The 20,290-nt window shown below is 50.0% G+C and overlaps 1 protein-coding gene across 2 annotated transcripts in view; it reads left to right on the plus strand.

Annotated features, from left to right (window-relative positions):
• The window catches only part of RNF144A (ring finger protein 144A), a 112,844-nt gene extending 102,426 nt beyond the window's left edge, over positions 1 to 10,418 (plus strand). For both annotated transcript variants that reach the window (XM_012813905.2, XM_023509070.1), the window contains one exon: positions 6,431 to 10,418. In XM_012813905.2, coding sequence (XP_012669359.1) covers positions 6,431 to 6,562 — 132 coding nt within the window. In that variant the 3' untranslated portion in view covers positions 6,563 to 10,418. The remainder of the gene's footprint in view (positions 1 to 6,430) is intronic.
• Positions 10,419 to 20,290: the final 9,872 nt, after the last annotated feature.

The following is a 20,290-nucleotide window of genomic DNA, read 5'->3' on the forward strand; positions in this document are numbered from 1 at the left end:
CTGTGCAGGACCTGTGAGACCCAGAGGTCAGGAAGGCCCCTAGGGGAGGTGCACGCAGCTGAGCACGGGTGAGGTGGGCAGGGCTGGGCACAGAGCTGAGGGCAGAGTGGATTGAGCCTTGGATGAAGGCCCTTGTGGCAAAGTAGAACCAGACTGTGGGGGATGGCCAGAGGCAATGTCAGGGGCAGATCCCACAGGGCTTTGCAGGCCATGGAAAGAGGTTTGGATCTTGTTCTGGTGAAGTGGGAAACCACCGACAGGGTTAGCTGGAAGAAGGGCTCCTCTGCCAACACTCCCTGGCTGCTTGTGCAGGAGGCTTGGAGGTTTGAGCCCAGGATGCACTCAGGGTGCTTTTCCCATGTCAGCCCCACCTTCAAGAGAGGATCCTGTGCAGGGCCAGGCAGAGACTTCAGCCCACCACACCTGCGTTGGTTCCTCTACACCAATGGATCTCAACCTGTGGGTTGCGACTCACAGGAACTGCGTTAAAGGGCCGCAGCATTAGGAAGGTTGAGAGCCACTGCTGTACACCCTCCCAAGCAGCTCTGGTGGTGAAGCCTGTTCTTAGCAGGGGCTAGGCAGTAAACTTCCTTGACCTGTCCTTGGCCTCTCAGACCCTAACTCTGCTGCGTTGTCAATTCCTGGTAGCCCAGACGTGGCCATTGTCAGCATGTCCGAGGGTTACCACGGTTCCGGTAAGCCATTTGCAAAGCAGGTGGTAGGTTGTGCGCCTCAGTGAATACGCTGTCCACTGATGAATCTGTACACTTGAATGCAGAGCTGTGAGGTGTGCGGGTCGCACCTCAGTAAAGCTGTGTTCAGAGCAGACTCGGGCAAGAGTTGCTGCAGGCCCGTCATCTGCTGGCCTCAGAGCTCGAGGACTGGTCCGAGCTGCAGGGAGCTCTGTCCCTTGGCTGGGTAGGCACAGCACTGGCCCCGCCCTGCCCGCATCCCTGGGAGCCTGCTCCGGCTGCCTCAGCATGCACTGCAGGCCACGTAGCTTGGGACAAAGACAGGGAATTCATTCTGGAGGCAGAGTTCTCTCCCAGGCCTGTGCAGTCCTTCCTTCCTCTCCCTGCCCCTGGGCTTGCCAGCAGCCATGGACATCCAGGACTGTGGGTCATCACTTTAGGCCTTCCTCAGGTGCCTGTCTCTTCCCTGTGTCTTCACGTGGTTCCTCTCTGTGTGTTCTGTCTGCCCACATTCCCCGTGTCTAAGGACACTTACTGTGTTGGATTAAAGCCCACCTAAAACCTCATTTGCCTTAATTACCTCTGCTTTCAATTAAAATCATATTCTGGGGTTCTGAGGGGTTACAACTTCGGCACAGCATTTGGGGGGACCCATAGCAGCAGCTGCACCCCATCCCTACATAGCGTAGAAGCTGTGAGGGGCTATATCCCTCATTTGTACTTGCCCTGGTGGGTGATCTCGGGGGTATTTGCATAGCCCTAGGTAAGTGGAAGCTCCTTGGCAGGAGATAAAAGGCAGAGAAGGGTGAGAAACTGGCAGTGACATTGTCCAAATCTGTCACTTAACTCAGGGAAATTGAGTTCAGGTGGGAGAGAGCAACTCACCTGAGGACTCTGGCCACCTATTGCTGGTGACCAGCCTCCTGGTGTAACTGGCCTCACATCCCCACACAGACTTTGCTCTGGGATCTGTGGTGTGGACAGGACTCGGCAGAATGAAACTGCCAAAACCAAAGTGGCATTTGCTGGGAGACCCACGGCTGGGCGGAAGTTCCCTGAAGGCTGCTTGCTCTCCCACCGTGTGGCTGGTGGGTGACCCTGGCTGCTGGCCAGGGCGCTGTCCTCTGGGAGCCAGGGACAGCCTGACCCAGTCTTGGCATATGTCTCCCCCTTCTCCTCTGGCCTTGCTGTGGCACCGTGCTTGCCCTGCTCTCTGCTGTGCCTGCCACTGGGACTGCTGTGTCTTCATGGCACTCTCCCTACCTTTCCTGTGCCCACTCAGCTCTGCACATCTGAATTCTGCCCCCTCTGTGCCCAGTCTGACGTCATGTCTTCCATGAAGTCGGTTATGAGGGAGGAGCCTTCCCTCCGGCAGGGCCCCACCCCTCTCTGGTCACATCTCCTGGCCAAGGTATGTCCCATTCACAGTGCACAGAAGTGGTCTAGAGACCCCTTTGTAACCTCTGTAGCCCTCAGTCTCCCCTCTGCAGAGCAGACCTCGCCAGCCCTGCCCCTCAGGGAGCCCTGCAGAGGTGCCGCTGTCCTCCCTCTTCCTTCCCACCACTCCCCTGCTCCCTCTGGTCCCCTCCCTCCCAGCCCACATCCTTCCACCCATTTTTCAGGCTCTGCTTCAGCCCCGCCTACGCACCCCCTCTTACCTATGTTCAGCCCACAGTAGGTGCTGAGCTTCAACTGTTGAACTATGCTTGACTGCTTGTGGCCCCTAGGTGGACGTACAGGGCACTTTAGGGCCCATACAAATACCTATGTCCCCCGGCATAAGTCCACATCCTTGCTGTGTGCTTGTGCATATCCTGTTCTGATCTCTAAAGTCCTAACCGTGACCCCCCACGTGGCTTTAACATCCCGTGAGCTGGTCAAGAGTGCTGTCTTCTGACACAGGTGGTGCTTGGCATAGAACCCCTTGCCGGAGCTGGGTTTCGTGAGCTCCCTGGGGAAACACCTCTCCATCATTTGGGGCTTTGCTTCTCTTAGACATCTATCGTGCTCAAAAATATACCTTAAATATGGCCCTGTGATTCCTGGTGTGGGGGCTGTGCTCTCTCAGTGTGAGCCGCTGGGGTCCGAGCTTCCTGGTCGCCCGCTCTTCCTGTATTTGCACGTGAAGTTCTGTAAAATCGTCCCCAGAGATGTAGGGGAATTTCAGCGTGCCTCCCTGAGATGATTGCAGGCTGCTGTCATTACCTCTATGGGATTAAAAGTTTTATACACCACAGACCTCTTAGCACACTGTCGATGGACCTGTCTGGGAAGATAGTGTGCTATGAATGATAGATTGTGTCTTTCTGTGTAAAGGTTTTGTACAATTTCTTTTATCCCAAGTGACATAGTTTTATTCCATCCAGCAAGGCCATGTGCTGAAACAAGTAGGAAAGTGAAACAGCCAAGTGGCCGTGAAGGCTGCACCGTGGTGTGCAGGGAGGTCCATGCACGGCTGCTCCGAGGTCACCAGTGTGTGTCACCCACTCCCTCGCTATCTGCCTCCTGAACATTTACAAAAACAGGATCCCTGGGAAGTGTTGGCCTCTCTTTTCCTGTCACTGTCCCAGAGATCAGCCGTCATGCAGAGGAGTTAAAAGGAGTATTTCTTTTTCCCTAGAGTAAAGCAGGGAAACCATGGCCCTCTACCCAGGGCTCCAGTGAAGCCATCCCACAGCCAGGCCAGGGGTGGTTGCTCGAGCTTATAATCCCAGCGCTCTGGGATGCCAACAGCATCTGACAAGGGAAAGTCCTACCCAAAGCCAGCTCTCCCCTTCTTGGGGTGAGGGAAACTGTCTAAGCCCTGGGTCCATCTCAAATAAAGGGCAGAACTCATTTTTAGCCAAAGGATGGCATGTGGGATGGCCAGCTGATTACCCATTTTCTGTACTTGTGCAAGGGGGGCCCTGTGGTGTCTTCTGGGACTGAGCTGAGGGGCTCACCCAGGTGCTGGGAGCTCTGAGCAGCTGCAGCTCTCGATATGCACAAGCTGTCTCCTATGCTTATGTTAGAATGTCCAGCTCTGTCTGTTTGTGGGTTTTTCTGGGGTTTTTTTTGTTTGTTTGTTTTTCTGTTTGTTTGGTTTTTTGAGATAGAGTCTCATTCTGGTGCCCTGGGTAGAGTGTCATGGTGTCATAGCTCACAGCAATCTCAAACTCTCGGACTTGAGCAATCCTCTTGCCTCAGCCTCCTCAAGTAGCTGGGACTACAGGCACTTAAGCACCACATCTGGCTACTTTATCTGTTTTTAGTAGAAACAGGGGTCTCACTCTTGCTCAGGCTGGTCCTGAACTCCACTCTTGCTCGGGATGGTCTTGGACTCCTGAGCTCAAGCAGTCCACTTGCCTTGGCCTCCCATAGTGCTGGGATTATAAGTGTGAGCAACCACCCCTGGCCTGGCTGTTGGATGACTTCTCTGGCCATAGATTTTGCAGCTGTGAAATGAGGAAATCGGACTGGTGATAATCCGGGTATCAAGTACAATTTCACGATTGTCTGCTTATTTGTGCCATGTCCAGATGCCAAGTTTCAGTACAGTAATCATGTTCCATTCCCCTTTCCATGTCTTTGATTTTGTTTTATTTTTTCCAAGCCTTCGAATGCTGTTTTGTAGAAGAACTCTGGGGAAGTCTGTAATGTTGTCATTTCTCTTTGTCTCACCTGTGAGCATACTGGACGTTGGTTTTGAGAGCAGGGCTGGCCTGTGCTGGAGGACGCACGAGGGTTTGCAAGAGCGTGTTCTGCGCCCACGGTGCACTCACATTAAGAAACTCAGGTTAAGAAACACTGTTCTCTTGGCTCTCAGGGTTTGCCAGTAAGAAGGACGTGGTGTGGTCTAGTGCTTCTCTCTGGACCCTGAGCCTGTAGTCTATCTCTCTGTCACCTACATTCTGTACTTTGGGCCTGCCACATGTCATAGCATGCTTCCTGAGTGAGTACTTCCGTTTTGAGGCACCATTTCCCATCTCAGTCTTTACTGCTGGCTGCCTTCCCCTGGAGATATTTGCATTCACGTGTCACCAGTTCACCATAGGTTGGGTGACCCAACTTATCAAACAGCATGCAAAGGTAGAGACAGGCTGCTCTGAGGGGCGGCTGAGATGCTGTCCCACTGGCCACGCGTGGGAGCATTCAGTCAAGGATTTCGACCTGGTTGTGGCTGCAGAGGAGAGCTGTCTCCTGTCCCACTGGAGACTGACATTGTGCTCTGGGTAGTTGGGACTGCCTAGGTGCCCAGGGGAGGAATGTGTTCTGAATCATCAGCAGACAGGTGGTATCTTCTCCCGGTTGTAACTCCTTCATATGTTCAATTTTAAGAGTTCTGATAAACCAAACTTTGTCTATTTTATGGAATTGAGGGTATCTAACGCTTCTTTTATGATTTGTGGTTTTTTAAGCAGAAGCTCCCAAACTATTTTAGATTTCCTTCTTTTTTTTTTTTTTTTGATAATATACACTTTATTTATTTGTTTCACCGGCAGCACCTAGGAGGGACAGGGCTGACACAAGAGGCCAGTCAAAAAGCAAACCCCATGTCATCTGCCTGACCAGGTGACAACATGTCTATGTTTGGGGCTTAATTCTTCTGGCATTTATTCATACTAGGGATAAACATGTTTTAAAACAAAAATCAAAATATATAACAGCCAGTGCTAGGCATTAAACTCTAGGAGGGATGAGGGTGGAGCCCCTTCCATGCCCTCATGGGCAGTGCTGGACACCAGTCTTTCTTGCACACTCACTACTGCCCCGTCCTTATAATCTCAGCTGTCTGCTCTAGGACACCCACCTTTCCCCAGGGAGGGAGCAAGTGTAGGTATTGTCCCTTGGCACCTGGAACCCGGTGGCAGTTTCTGTAAAATGTATTGTTGTCAGTTGATTAAATCTTGGTCTCTTTCCACCAGAAGGCTGCTTGAGGGCCAAGATCTTATGTGCCTATATGTTCAATATCTAACACAGTGTCTAGCTCAGGGGGGGTTGCTCAGATGAAAGTGTTAGCTAATTGCATATGTAGATATGTCAGTGTTGGGTGGTTAAGTGGAAAGGGGGAGGGAGGGGAAGAGACAAAGGAGGGGAAAATAAAGGCAAAATATGGGTGGATGGATGGGTGTATGTGTGATGTAGTTAGATGGGTGGGTGGGTAGATGGGTGGATAGATAGATGATGGTTAATGGACGGAATGAATAGATGGGTGGGTAGATATATGGAGGGATGGGTGGGTGAATGTTGGGTGGATAGGTGGGTAGGTTGATAAATGATGAATAGATGGGTGGGTAGATATACGGAGGGATGGGTGGGTAGATATACGGAGGGATGGGTGGGTGGGTAGGTGGGATGAGTGGGTAGATGTATGGGTGGGTGGATGTTGGGTGGATAGGTGGGTAGGTTGATAAATGATAAATAGATGGGTGGGTGGGTAGGTGGATAAATGGGTGGGTGGGTAGGTGGGATGTGTGGGTAGATGTATGGGTGGGTGGATGTTGGTTAGAGGGTTGGATGGGTGGAAGGTAGTTGGATGGATGGGTGGGTAGATGTATGGATGGAAGAGATGGATGGGTGGATGGTGGTTGGATGGACAGGTAGATGGATAGGTGGCTGGGTGGCTGGACGAATGGGTAGATGATGGTTAGATAGGTGGGTGGATGGATGGATGACAGATGGGGAAGTCAGCCACTCTTTAGCTTTGGAATGTACAGACCAGCCCTTCTTACTTCTATTCCTTTGTTTCCTCCTCCTAGGTCGTGGGCATTTTTGCTGGATTTGGGCTCTTGCTCTTGGTGGCCTCGCCTTTCCTGCTCCTGGCGACCCCGTTTGTACTTTGCTGCAAGTGCAAGTGCAGTAAAGGCGATGACGACCCATTGCCTACCTAGAGGAAGGCACCATGCTGGAACGAGACCCTGCCTCCCCTCCGGGAAGTGTGGCTCTCCCCACCCTGCCCCGCTGTCCCGTCCCCTTCACTAAACATCTTTCTTGCCTTACGTGCCCCATTGAGCTTCACAGTGTCAGGCTGGATGCCGCGATTTCAGGGACGATGTCACAATGTCTGCATAGGCCCCAGGGGCAGCCCCCCCAGGAGCAGGCGAGGCAGGCATGGCCAAGGCACAATCCAGATCAGTCTCTGCAGACGACAGGGAGGTGCTGTCAGAAGCACACCAGGTGGTTTTCTCTCTGTGGCCATAGACTGGGAATGTCTGGCTGTGGCTTAAGAGACTTTCTCATACAACACATCCTTCATTCCTTGCTCGGTTTCCAGATGTCGCCATGTTGTTGAGGGAGGTCTTTGGAGGACTGCATCCCTCTTGAGACAGAACCCGACCGTTCATTCCAACTTGAGCAAAGCGCTCTGTTTATGACAACCATTTTTATTACTAGTGGCATTTAGGAAAATCCTTTTTAGAAGGCATTTTTTCCCCCAACTGAATAGTGAAAATCAACAAGGTGCATATAAACCATCCTATGCCTTTCTTGAAATGTGCATTTTAAGAAGTTATAGTTAAATGACTTTTCAGGAGATTTAGAAAGCCTTATGCACTCTGTGTTTTTTCTTGAAACTTGTTGTAATAACTTTTTGAACGCTGTAAGCTACATGCTGTTATCAATGTGGTTCCTACATCACTGCATTGCCTGGAAAATGTTGCCATATTTAAAGGGACAGCTCCATTAGATTTGCCTTTTTTTTTTTCCTCTCCTTTTGGTGATTCAACTCCACTCACAGGGCTTATCCCTTCTCATCTAGTTGGCAACAAATAACCTTTTATTGTCTTCAAACCAATGGTTTTACTCAGAAGTGGCCCTACGTGGAATTACTATGGTTTGGCCTCTGGCCCCAGTCTTCGGGTAGACAGTGAGGAGATAACAGTGCTGTGATCCTCAGAGCCGGGGCCTCGGCAGAAGCTGCAGGACTCCCAGGGGCTGGGGACGAGCTTCCTGGATTTTTTACATTTTTTAAAATGCTTCAGTTATTTTAAATAATCATATATCTTACACAGTTGCAAGTCCTGTCACTAACCATTTTGCCCTTGCTGGGAAAAACCTTTTCCCTTTACTTGGTGATTTCGATGTGAGGATTTACCACTTGGTCTTCTACAGAGCTGCATGTGACTGACAGTTCCCTTGGCAGCAGGAAGCACGGATCAATCAGAAGACAACGTATTGCCCCATCACCCGACTCTGAGAAGCAGGGAATGTGAAAGTGTTTTCTTTAAGGAGAATTGACCCTGAAAGCCTTAGGTACTTTTAAAGAGTAAACTGCATTGAACGTAGAACTTCTAAAAATAGCAAAAAGGCAAACATTGTAGATTTATCACAGTGGAGTTTTTAAAAATTTACCAAGTATTCTACAAAGAAGCGAAACAGGACCCAAATCCCGTTATTTCAGTTCCTTGCTGGTCGCAGGCGTGTTTCTGCCGTGTGGCCCTTGTGCGCGTGTCTGACAGCTGAGTGTGTGTGTTGGGCGCAGGGACGGTTGACCTTCCCTGTGCAGAAACTTCTTTCTTTTCCTAGCACTGACTAGATTAGAGGAACAGGGTTGCCTCACTCTTCATCTCTAGCATTGATTTTCTTTATGAAACTGAAGCCAATTAGAAAATCAGCGTCAGAGTGACGTTCACCAAGTTCTCTGTGTAATTGCAACTTGCAAGTTCCGTCACTAAGTGAGAACCGGCCTGGGCCTGTCTCTGAGGAAGACCGAGCCCTCACAGGGCTGGGAGTGTCTCCAGTCCTCAGGCACTGCCGTGGCATCAGCTGGTAGAATGGGTTTTCTGGAGGGGTGACAACTCTGAGTCAGTGGCCTGGGCTTGAGCCCTCAGCCTCCATCTGTGGGTACACGATTTAGCCAGTGCCCCTTAAAATGCCCAGTGCAGATGGCAGGTCCAAGCACCGACCTCTGCTGCACCCCAGTCCCTCCTGCCTGTACTTGCCGCAGCCCTTTGCAGGAGTCCATGTGGCTGCTGTTTCTGCATCCCTGGGGTGAGAGCTCAGATCCACTTATCCCTAGAGGGATGGGCTGTTGTTCTTCCACCTTGGGAGAGTCTCCGGCCCCCACCATCCTCGTGCCTCACCTACAGCAGCGCAGTTCACAAGCACGAGGTTGGCCCAGGTGGAGGCCACAGGGATTCTAGGGCCAGACGGGGTCACTTTCTTACTCTGAGTTTTTTGCATCCACATGCCTCAGTTTGAGTAATAAAATTACAACCATCTGTTCCCTCTATACACACCAGCAAGACCACACTGAGAACACATACACACTTGTATCCATTGTATAGACTCCTATTCTGTTGGTGAAGAATGCTGCATCCATCTCTGCGGTGACAGAGCATAAGGCGGGCCCCTCCACTGGAACTTGGGTCTGGCCGTCACTCCCCATGGGAGACTCTGCAGTTGGCAGGTGGACTCCCTCTTACTCAGCAGGATTCTTCTTAATTGGAAATGGCCATGCACCTTTTCAGACGGCTTTCACTTGAGTGCCATGAGAGCATATGACACTCATTCAGAGGCTTTTTAATCTTGGGGGGAGGAGAAGGCCGTGGTTGCTGGCCTACTATCTGGGGGTGGCCATTCAGGACACGATGGACTTGTAGCTTATCTGCAGCCCTTTGGTAACTGACCATATGAGGAGGTTTTGCTGGACATGCCTGACCTCTCTGTTTGGCTCTGCCCAGCAGCGGGAAGCCCACTAGCTTCACCACATCACACGTGGCCAATGCCTTGCAGACATGGCCTTTCCAGGGACATGCCCATGGCAGAGGCCGACTGACGGTCTGAGCAGAACCTCTGAGTGCGTGAATGGACTGCTCTCTGAAGGTATGCTGCCCCTCCATGCCCAGGAAGAGCTGCGGAGGAAGGAACAAGTTATCCTTCCAGCTTATTCTTCCATCAAACCCATTAGGACCAAGGCCAATTCTGGTTAGAACACAGGGCCTGTGGGACAGGGATGACCAGCGAAACAGAAGAACCTCAAGTCGAGTTTACCCTTTTCACTTAGTTACAAAAGTTAGAAGTTACTTAAGATGCTTGAAGGGAAAATTTTCCCTTGGTAACATAATTAGGGAATGGGAAACAACCAGGGTGGGCTTTTTATGTATTTTTCAGATTCTCATTTATTAATAAATATATAAACCACAATGAAATCATCAAGAGAAGACAATTTGCATGTATAAAGCTTCATGGAGGTCTCTTTTAAAAACACCAAAGCATGAGTCCTTAAAATTAACCCAAGCCCTAATGAAAACAAGTAAAATAAAGAGGTTATTGACTGGTATTGCCAAAAACTCCCAGCAGGAGAGGGCCTGCGTTAAATGTAACTCCTGGTGCGTCACCGGGAGGCATGCTCTTCAGATACTTAAAGCCCCACTCCCCTGCTCTCACCCTTGCTCTGATTTGTGTAATCCCGTCTTCCACGACTCCAGGAGCCTTCAGTTAGAGCTAGTTACGTGCCACATGCCTGGCCTTCTTTTGTCTGTTGCTCACATTGCTATGGGTGTATTTTAATCTTGTATAGAAATATGCACGAGTGAGTCATGCTCATGTATGCATTATGTATTTGACACGTGGTGGTAAAACAAAAACAACAAATTTGGTTTGTGTTTTTGAAATGTCAGTACATTTTGTGCCACTAACACTGTGATGTATAAAAGAGCTGTTTGAATGCCTTTTAATGTTGTGTTTTGTACTTTGGAATCCTATGGAAGCGTTTGATTTGTAATTTCAATACATATTTTAAGTGTATTGTGTCTTATGTTGTCTGTTTTTCCCTTCAGAAGGGATTTCCTCTTAAAGATATTTTGGCTGGAATACAGGTGACTTTTGTAAATCCTGCCTGGCTTCATCTTTTGTGGAAGCTTATTTGACTGCTGGCTGGGAGACTGAAAAGGTGGGATTTGGAGGTGGGCAGGGCAGGGGAAGGTAGCTGCTGTGTGCTGAGGTCTTCTGTCTGAATCATTGGGAAGTCCACACATGCTGCCGTTCCTGGCTCTTCCCCGGGTGCCAGACCAGGGAAGCAGCTTTGGAGCACATGCGGGGTGCTCTGCTCCCGTCCACAAGGACTCGCACTTACACAACCATCATATTTTATGGGAAGCATCATAAAAATCAGTAAGCATCCCTTTTCTGCTGGGAAAAGAAAAGTAGAATAGATAAATATTGACACTTCTTATTTAATAGGAGAATTTGTAGTAACATAAAGATAAGAGTTTCACCTTCATTTTCATTTGCCCTGTCTGAGCTTCCTAGGTTCATTAACAGGTACGTAGCAGTACATACCTGCTTCATTAACATGAAACTAAAGACTTAGGGAATAGGCAGTGAGTTACTTGTCCCGTGTTTACATTTTAAAAACATTCTTTGTATCTTAAGGTCCAGACTGAAGGAGGTGGATCTTGCCAACAGGCAGCTCATCCTGGGTGCTGAAGACTCCCAATAGCTGCCCTCAAGGGTCTGTTAGTTCACAGAGTGAGACAGATAAGTCTCCAATTATCATAATGAATTTCACAAGAGCAGTGGTAGATGCATACACACCACACATTAGGGGACACAGCAGACCCAACATGCAGGCAGCCCTGGGGGTCAGGGACAGCTGTCCAGAGGATGCCATGTGTGAACTGGGTCCTGCACACAAGCAAGCTCAGGCTAAGCAAAACCAAGACGGGTGTTCAGAGGAATGGCCCAGTCCACCCAGGAGGAATGGTTTGGTCTGTCTGGCACACGGGGTATTAAAAGCTATTCACATGTGACCAGGGGGCACAGCAGGCTAACTCAGGGTCTCTAGCTTCATTGCCAAGGTGATGGGGGAGTGTGTTGGTGTCCCAAGGCTTTGAAACAGATGACTACAAACTGAACATATAAGACAATAGATACTTGTTGTCTCATGGATCCAAAGACTGGACATCCATGATCAAGGTATGAGCCAGACTGCATCCTTCTCAGAGCTCTGAGGAAGATTCTGCACAGCTCTTTGCCATCCCTCATTATGCTGGCAGTCCTTGGGATTCCTGGACTAAGGACGCTGCACCCCAAGCTCTGCCTTTATCATCACGTGTGTTTTGTCATATCTGTTGACCTGCCTCCATTTTATAAGGACAGAGTCATATAGGATTAGAGCTCACCTTCATGACCGCATCTCACTTGATTATCTTGAAAAGACTCTCTGTACAAATAAGGGCTCGTTTGCAGGGTCTGGAGGTTAGGATCACATCATGTTTGGGGAGGCACAATTCACCCCATAAGAGGGGATGAGATCTGTGAGTGGACAGTCTGAAGTCTGGCCCAAGTGAGGCAATCAGAGCAGGCAGCAGAGGTGCTGGGGCCTGAGGTGGTGTCCAGGTTGCAGACCAGAAGCAGCTCTTCCCCACACTAGGCTGGACATGAAATCTTTGTGCTGATCTGGAATGTGGGAATTTCCCCAGCACACACTGTGCTGAAAAACAATTTCTTCTAAGAAAAATAAATCCGTACATGTGTAGTAATTGTTTCCAAAAATTTATACATATATATTATATATCTGTGTCAGCACTTAACCAGCAATAAAGACTTTTGGAGGAACTGAAATGACAGAACTTAGGGTGAGAATGGTGCTGATGTTGATAGCAGGTGCTGTGCCTTAGTGTTTGCAGATGTCTAACCAGGGAGACCACAGACAGCGTCCAGTACTCAGGTGGGCTCTGTCTACACCAGCGAGTGATTCAGCCACTTACAATCATGCTATCATGACTCTGCTTCCTGTTTGCTCCTGACTTTTCTCTGTCTGAAACTGTCCAGGGAGGGTGTGTACATGTTCTAGAATGAAGCTGGCATTAAGTGGGAAGAAGAGCTGCAGGGTGAAGGGCTGGACAGCTGATGCAGCCAGGAAGGGCTGGACTTGCACTGCAGGGCAGGAATCAGAATGAGGATGAAATGTGCTTCAGGGATTTTTCTAAGGATAAATGAGGAAATAAATGGCAAGTGAAAGACAGCATGTTGCATTTGGCAATAGAGGCCATTTGTACAGTTCCACTACAAATGTGGACGTTGGTGCTAACAAGAATACCTCACAGCTCCAACCCCAGACCCTGAAGTCCCCTCTAGCCCCTGTCTCCTTGTGGGACCTGTGAGATGGCAGGTTTGGTCACTTTCCCTCCTGTGAAGGGAGCGACTATACCGGAGCAGTATCAAAATGCATTCTCTGTCTGCCTGGGAAATTATCTGCCTTTTAAAAATATATATATTTTTATTCATTCTCTTTTTAACATTGGCTGAGAAGATCATTCAGAATGTAGACATTTAATGTGCTTCTCACTGCATGAGAAGGACCCGATCTGCACAATCTTTATGGGTTCCTCAGGTCTCAGCTTATCTCAGCTTCCATGAAAGGCTCAGAATACAAAAGGGAACATTTCAAGAGCGCTTGACAGTTGCTCTGCATGTTAGTTTTGTCCAGGGGGTTAAGAAATTAACATTGTAAATAGCAGATGATTTTCATATTTTTATAACCAACTCCTACTATTGTGGGACGCATAGTAGTGACTTTCTGCATCTCGTCAAAGGAAGGAATGAAATTCCTATCACGTGTATGACAACCTATATGAAGTGCAGGCACCTGTGTGTGTGTGCGTGTGTGTGTGCGTGTGTGTGCGCGCGTGTGTTTGGGAAGGATGGTTAGTGATTTATAGTCATTTGCTAAACAAACAAACAACGACAACTGGAGTTGCAGAACAGTCTAGAAATGAAAGTGTCCCTTTCAGCTAGAAGAATCCCTCTTAGGAATCTGGAAGCTCATCTGAGCCAAGCCCTTTGCTTGCTGCTTTCTGTGGTTGTGTTTAATGCTCAGACCTTCCAGTCTTACCCTCTTGTTATCATTAAGAGCCTGTAGCCCAGAAAAGCTGGTTTACCACAGGTGACACAGTGTCAGGGTGGAGCTGGGCACCTAGGTGGCCCCTCCTAGGCCCCTGTTCTTCCCATTGGGCAGATTCCCTGCCATTTCCCTCCCAATTCACCCTTACGGACTTGTGGAGACGTGTCTCAGCAGCGTGGGCGACATGCTTTCTGTTCCTGTGTTTCAAGATCACATCCAACTTGAGGACAAAAGACCCTTTGTCTGTACCTATGGTCATGCTAGCTGAATGAATGAGAGAAATGGCCCCAGGCAACCCTGAGAGGGAGAGCGGTGTCCTCAGACACTGCATGCTGTCAGGTGCTTTTAGGGGCTACACAGGGGACACCCTCATCTCCTGCACAAGGCCCTTGCCTGGCATCTGGCAGCATCAGTCTGGAAACAGTGCCCACTGCAGGACAGACCCGGAACTTCCTGTATCAACATCCTGCTTAGAGGAGAAACTCATTCTGACAACTACTGCAGGATGGAAAGTATTGTTATTGCCACAGTCCTCCATCTTAAGAATTTTACCCTGTAACAAATTGCTGGTAGACCACGGTGCCACACCCCACCCCACAACTGGGAGAAACACACGGGGCTCAGCAAGACGCCCAGAGCCACTTGAACAGCAGGAGGCCCCAGCAGGGAGCAGGGGCAGCAGTGTGTGGAGTTAGGGATTTCCAACAGGCACCTTGCCACACTGGGTTTCTATGACAGCAAAGCACTTCCTGGGAAAGGGCCACCTTGGAAATTGACATTCTCCACAGTCAGAAAGAGTATAATTAAGAGGCAGAATGAGATTGAAAACCACAGAGGTAAACACTGGTGAGGTCCTCTCAGCCCTTTACCCTAAGGGCAACTGCAGAAGGTGGACAATGACTGCAGCACAGCTGTCTTAGATGCCGTGGGCCGTTCACTGGATATCTGCTCTGCAGAAGCCCAAAGCCAGCAAGAATGAAGGAGAAGCAAGGCCTCCTGGCCTGTCCTCACGGGGCTCAGGGTCTGAGGGATTTCTGGTGTAGACAGATAACTATAATCACTCCTCTACCCTACGTGAGAGTCCATGGGGGCAGCAGCGTCACAGAGGAGGAGCAGATAACTGTGTCTGGAGCGTCTGAGAAGACTCATGCACAAAGTGAGCCCTCTACGTTGAGTGAACCGTAAGTAGATCCCCAGGTCGCCTGTGGGGTGAGGGGCTGGCCTTCCAGAACCTGGACTAGCTGAGGAAGATAGATTTGAGGGTGCGGTGCCTTCAGAAAAACTCTACCACATCGGGGCACACAGAGATTGAATGTTTGTTGCTTGAATGAACAAATAAATGATCCTTTATGTGGTTGAGTCCAGGGACGAGGTGAAATTGGCAGGATATAAATTCTTGATCTGGGATAAGAGCAATAGATAAGAAATGATTAATTAGGCAACGTGACTCGTCCTCAGGAGAGAAGAGCTCTGGAGATGTTGTGTGCTGATTCCACCTGGCACACAAAAGCCTGAAAAAGGACTCCTGTGACATCCACAAAAGATGAAAGAGACAAAAACTCAACTGTGCTCAGCTGTTTGAGGAGAAGATTTTAGGGACAAGAAAATGAAGTTGCAGTTAGAGCAGAATCTGTTTCTTAATTCTGCACAACTCCTAATACATTGTTGGTGCACAATGACTGTGAAATAATAATTTAATGTTTTTATTAATGACAAAGAGGCAATCAGTATGTTAATGAAACTTGCAGATGATACTAAAAGGGGGTTTATTACCAACAACCAATTTGGAGATGCAGACAATGAGAAAGGACAGAAGGAAGGAAAGTTACAGCAAGGCAAGCTTTTGTTTGGGAAAAAACAAGCAAAATGCACCTGCAAAAAATGCATACTGGGGTGAAGCCCAGAGGCGAGGCTGACACAGGCTCAGAAGGGAAAACTGTAATGCCGGGCAGAGCGGGTCTGAAATGGCAGTGGGAGAAAGCCGGGTCTCCCCCGTCCCCAGTGAAAATGCCCTCAGTACCAAGTTGCCTCCCTTTGCACCCTGGAAGCTGGACATGACTTTGAATGAAGGATTGTTTATCAATCTGGGGGCTGAATTCACTAGCCAGGCAGAGCTTGGTTCTCTCTGCTTGATTCAAGTCCTCCTCAGTCTCTCGTGGGTACACCTGGGGCCTCCCCGCCTGTGGTTCTGCTCCCTATCTCCCCTCCCACCTTTTCTGCCAGGGTGTTCTCTTTCTCTAGTTCGTGATACTTCTATTAAAAACTGTTGAGGGCCCTCCATTCCCTGTGGGATTAAATCCAATTCTTCACCATTGTCCGAGTAACATGAATTCTCTGATGCACTTTTAGGGGAACGCAGGCGGCCTCTGCCTTGAAGGACAAGCAGATCCTTGGCTCTCCTGGGGACAGTTCTGGCTCTCCTGGGGGAAGTCTAGGAGCGAAAGCCTCCCTTATCTGTGCACTGCAGAGGAACGTCAATTTGTAAGGGATCTCCCAAGGGAGGACCTGCCAACATCCCAGCGTGGGATGGGCCACTCAGACTCTATTTGTATTTACAAAAGAGGAGACCGAAGCTGGGAGTGACCGACTGCCCCCTCCACAGCCAGCAGCTGGCTCCCAGCAAGGCCTGTCTTTCCTCCATCAGGGCCTCGGAGCCACACAGTGCAGAGTGCTGCAGAAGGGTGGGGTTTCTGCCCTCTGCCATCGCAGTCCAGTGTGGGAGAGAGAATCATGACAGTCACAACCCCAACACTCATAGGGGCAGTCTGGGCAAACTCCTGGAGGAGACGGAGAAGACGGGGTCAGGTTCTACAGTGCAGGTAGGAAGGCTGCGCCAGGATGCAGACACGCCCCAGAAGGAGCTGGAGGAGCCCTCAGGGCAGAGCTCAGCTGGGGTCGGAGAGCAGGCATGGACGGGGTGAATGGGTCAGTTGTGGGCGAGTGGAGGGGACCAGCTCTTTAGGGTTTAAGCCAGGATGGAGGTGTATAGTGTCACGGAGGACTGGATAACTGCGCTCAGAGGGTCTGGGAAGACTCCTGGGCAAGGTGAACCCTCTACATTGAGTGAGGGGTGAATAGCTGCCCAGGTGGGCTGTGGGGTGAGTGCCAGGGTAAGGCTGGCACTGACACAGTGAGACGTGGGCTTTGTCTACCACGTGGCAGCAGCAGGTGGAGGAGTTTGGAAGTGGGATGGGAACCCATGAAATACCAGGAAGGGGAGAGGGTGGAAACGCAGCTGAGTGATGTGGCACGTGCTGGGGTGAGGAAAGGCACCTGGGCCCTGTGTTCTTGTCCCCAGACTGTTGGGCTACCAAGGGGGAAAGCAGGGCCCTGGCTATTCCCCGGGGTCCGGCTGCCTTCAGCCCCGCGGGCCCTTCCTCAGCGAGGTGCCCTCTTCCAAGGTCGTCGTTACATTTCTCAATGTCAGGAAAAGCCCAAGGATACGCTCCCCCGAGTGTGCCCGGTCCTTACCGTGCTGCCCCCTCCCTCAATCCAGACTCATTACTGTGCTCAGTTAAAATAACAGGTGCTTCCCAAAGGCCCTGTTGCCTTGTGGCTGTGTCCTAGAGAAGGAGTGGCACTAATTAAGTCCATGGCGTCACTCAAAAAACAGGTGGTCTTAAATCAGCATCACTGCACCTGGATTCTGAAGCAGGAAGAAGAAACCTCTGACCGCACCAGGTGTGTGAAATGTGACCAGTCTTTTTTCTTTTTCTGTGGTGCTTCGCTTGGCATGGGACCTTACTGCCCTGCATCTAATGTGGAAGTCGGGACATTTCACGTGTCCTAATCCTCACATAAGTGCTAGACAATAGTATCCTTTGGAGCCTACGTTACGGATCAGCAAACCTGAGGCTCAGGGATGCTCACTCACCCAGTGCCTATGACAGTGCTCCAGGGAGCCAGGGCAGGGGCTGTTGTCTAGACTCCCAGGGACTCTAAGTCACTTTGTTTACCCAGCACCTCTCCTGAGCAGCCAGGTAGAGGCAGGGAGGGATGGGGAGGGATGGTTGTTTTGGGAGGGAAGCTCAGTGTGGCTCAGAGAAGGGTTCCCAGCACCAGCCCTGTGCCCATAGGAGCCCTGACCCAGGTGCTCAGAAACCACAGCAGTCCTGCATTTCTGGAGGAGAAACCAGGACACCCATGCTGAGAGTATGTTCCAGGTTCCACTTGTGCCATGGAGGGGTCATTTGTTTACTGAGAACTCCTCTTGTTCCCCAGAATACTCAGCCTGTGTGTTCAACAGGGGATCTCCTGCTCAGGCCCCCCCCCCCAATCTGCATATGCAATATTTCGGCGATGCTGGACGTTTTCTGTGTTCCTCACTCCACTATTTATGTCCTCATTCGTCTTTTCCTCTCTTCTGCACAGCATTAAGTATATCCTGAAAGGGCTTCTGTGAAATACTGCCATCCACATTTAAACTCGTACAGCACAATTTTTCATTTTTTTAAAGTGTGAAGGTCGGTTTAGGTATTTGCAACTGGCGATAAATTCTTTTCTTTGATTCCCATGTCATTTTCTTCTCTGGTTGACATATAACCTTGGAGTTGGAAGGAATCTCAATAGGCATCTGTCAACTGTTTACTGAAGATGAGAGGCAGAGGCGTCCCCTGAGAACTGGTCAAAAATGCAGAACATCAGGCTCCTCTTCAAACCCACTGAGCCAGAATACAGACTTTTTCAGGATCCATGGGTGATAGGTGTACACGCTCTATTGCAGGTGTAATATTTTGATATTAATATTGCATATGCAATTCCCAGGCAGTGGGAAAATAGTTTTCTATTGCATGCTGCATAACAAGTTATGAAAAACTTAGTGTCTTAAAACATGTTTATGATTTCTCAATTTTCATGAGTCTAACTAGGTTTTCTGCTCAGGGTCTCACAGGTTGAAGAGGTGGCAGCTGGGCTGTGTCTTAATCTGGAGGCTCAACAGGGGAAGGATCTGTTTTTAAGCTCATTCAGACTGTTTCCGTCTGGAGATCATCTTGGGTCCCAGAGGTCACCTACAGTCTCTTGCCAAGTGGCTTTCCTCAGCGTGTTTGCTTACTGTATCCAGTCGGCAAAGAAAATCTCTTTATAGTGTGTACTAGGGAGATGAAGCTATGTATATTTGTGCATGTATATGCACATAGCTTCATATATGCATGCATACATATATTTATGCACATACATACATACAAACACACAAACATATGTGTGACAATTTGCCTTGGTTAGAAGTAAGTTGAGGGTCTTGCCCACACTCAGATGGAGGGATGACAGAGGGTGTGAAGATGGCAGCCACTCTAGGATCTTCCTGCCATGCAAATTAAAGTTTGAGAAGCGATGATCAAATTTAATTCGTTGCCACATCCCTCCTCAGGACGTGAGCAAAGCCAGCACCTGCTCCTGCCTGGACTATGCTGACAGGGGCCCACAGGGGCCATTCATCAAGTCTTCAATTTTCTAGACTGAAAACTCCCAGTTCCAGCTTCCAGGCATCTCTGCAATTCTAAATTAATTCTTAGGAAATGAGCTGGAAATGCCTGGTCTGTTCTCGGCAGTGGACAATGGAGTTCACTAAAACCGTCCAAAGGGAAAACTGGCCCTTCCTTGGTGTGAGTCCCTGGAGCCTTCCTAAGAGCCTTTGTTACTGGCCTTCATTCATGATCCCAACCTCCCTCCTCAGATGCTGTGGCCTCCCATGTGCTCCGTCACCTGCCGTGCTGTGCTCCGTGCCTGCTGTGCTCCGTCACCTGCCGAGGTCTGGAGGGCCTGCCTTGAGGGTTTGTCTCCCCCCCCTGGCCTCCTCAGTTCTGAGACTCTCTGAGCCAGGGACTTGTTAATGACTGTTTCTCTTTGGTCTCAGTTCTCGTGGGAATTGGGAAGCCTATCAATTTCACTGACCAGACGATGGAGCGCCTCTCACTGGCCGCTGTGACTTCATTTTCCCTCCCTGATGTGCTCAGGCTGCTCTGCCCTGCAGTGTCCCCTGCCAAGGGGGGCTGTCCCGTGCCACTGCTCCCCCACACGTGGGTGTGCTGGTGTCCCGGCCTCCCTGACAACCTTCTCAATTCTCCCATCCCACCACAGCTTCCCAGGCCATTTTGCACACCTCTCAAATTTTCAGGGGATCCCTCCCCTCCCCTAGTCATTTCTGTTACAGACTAAACGGTGCTCCCTGCCCCCAGTTCATATGCGCAAGTGCAAATCCTCAGATTCATCTCTCCTTATGTCCTTTAGACACTTGACAACTGTCCTCCTCAGCCCACGTGAGGGCACCTTGCTCCATTGAGGTCCTTTCAGTCACTCCAGTCCTGGCCCGGCAGCGCTGACCAGATCTTCCAGGTACCCTCTGATCTCATTTCTCCGCAGTCCCTGCAGAGGGTTCTGTCGCGACTTTGAGCGCCCTCTCCCTCCCATTGGGCAATCACCACTGCAGGTCTGGTGATAGTCCTTGAGGCCAACGCTTGATTTGGTTTCTGTGGTGTCTCCGCAGGCTGTGGTCCTCTCTGCCCTGGCCTCAGCACCGACTTGGCGGGCTGCTTCTCCTGCCTTTGTTGTTTGCAGACCTGGGGCATCTGCCCATTGCAGCCGGATCATGTGAATGCGTGCTCCCCAGCTCCTGGACAGGCTGTATGCTGGCACAGTGCTCGGCAGCCTCACCTCGGGCTCCAGTGCTGCGGAGCCTCTATCTGCTCAGAGCACTGGCGTTCCCTCCCTGGGAGGCTGAGACTGGTCCCCCGGGCTCCTGCCAATCTGGCATTGATCTGAGAAGCTCCTCCTT

Source organism: Otolemur garnettii, unplaced genomic scaffold (genome assembly GCF_000181295.1).
Source record: "Otolemur garnettii isolate 467f Iridium unplaced genomic scaffold, OtoGar3 scaffold00336, whole genome shotgun sequence".
In the NCBI taxonomy this organism is placed as follows: Eukaryota; Metazoa; Chordata; class Mammalia; order Primates; family Galagidae; genus Otolemur; species Otolemur garnettii.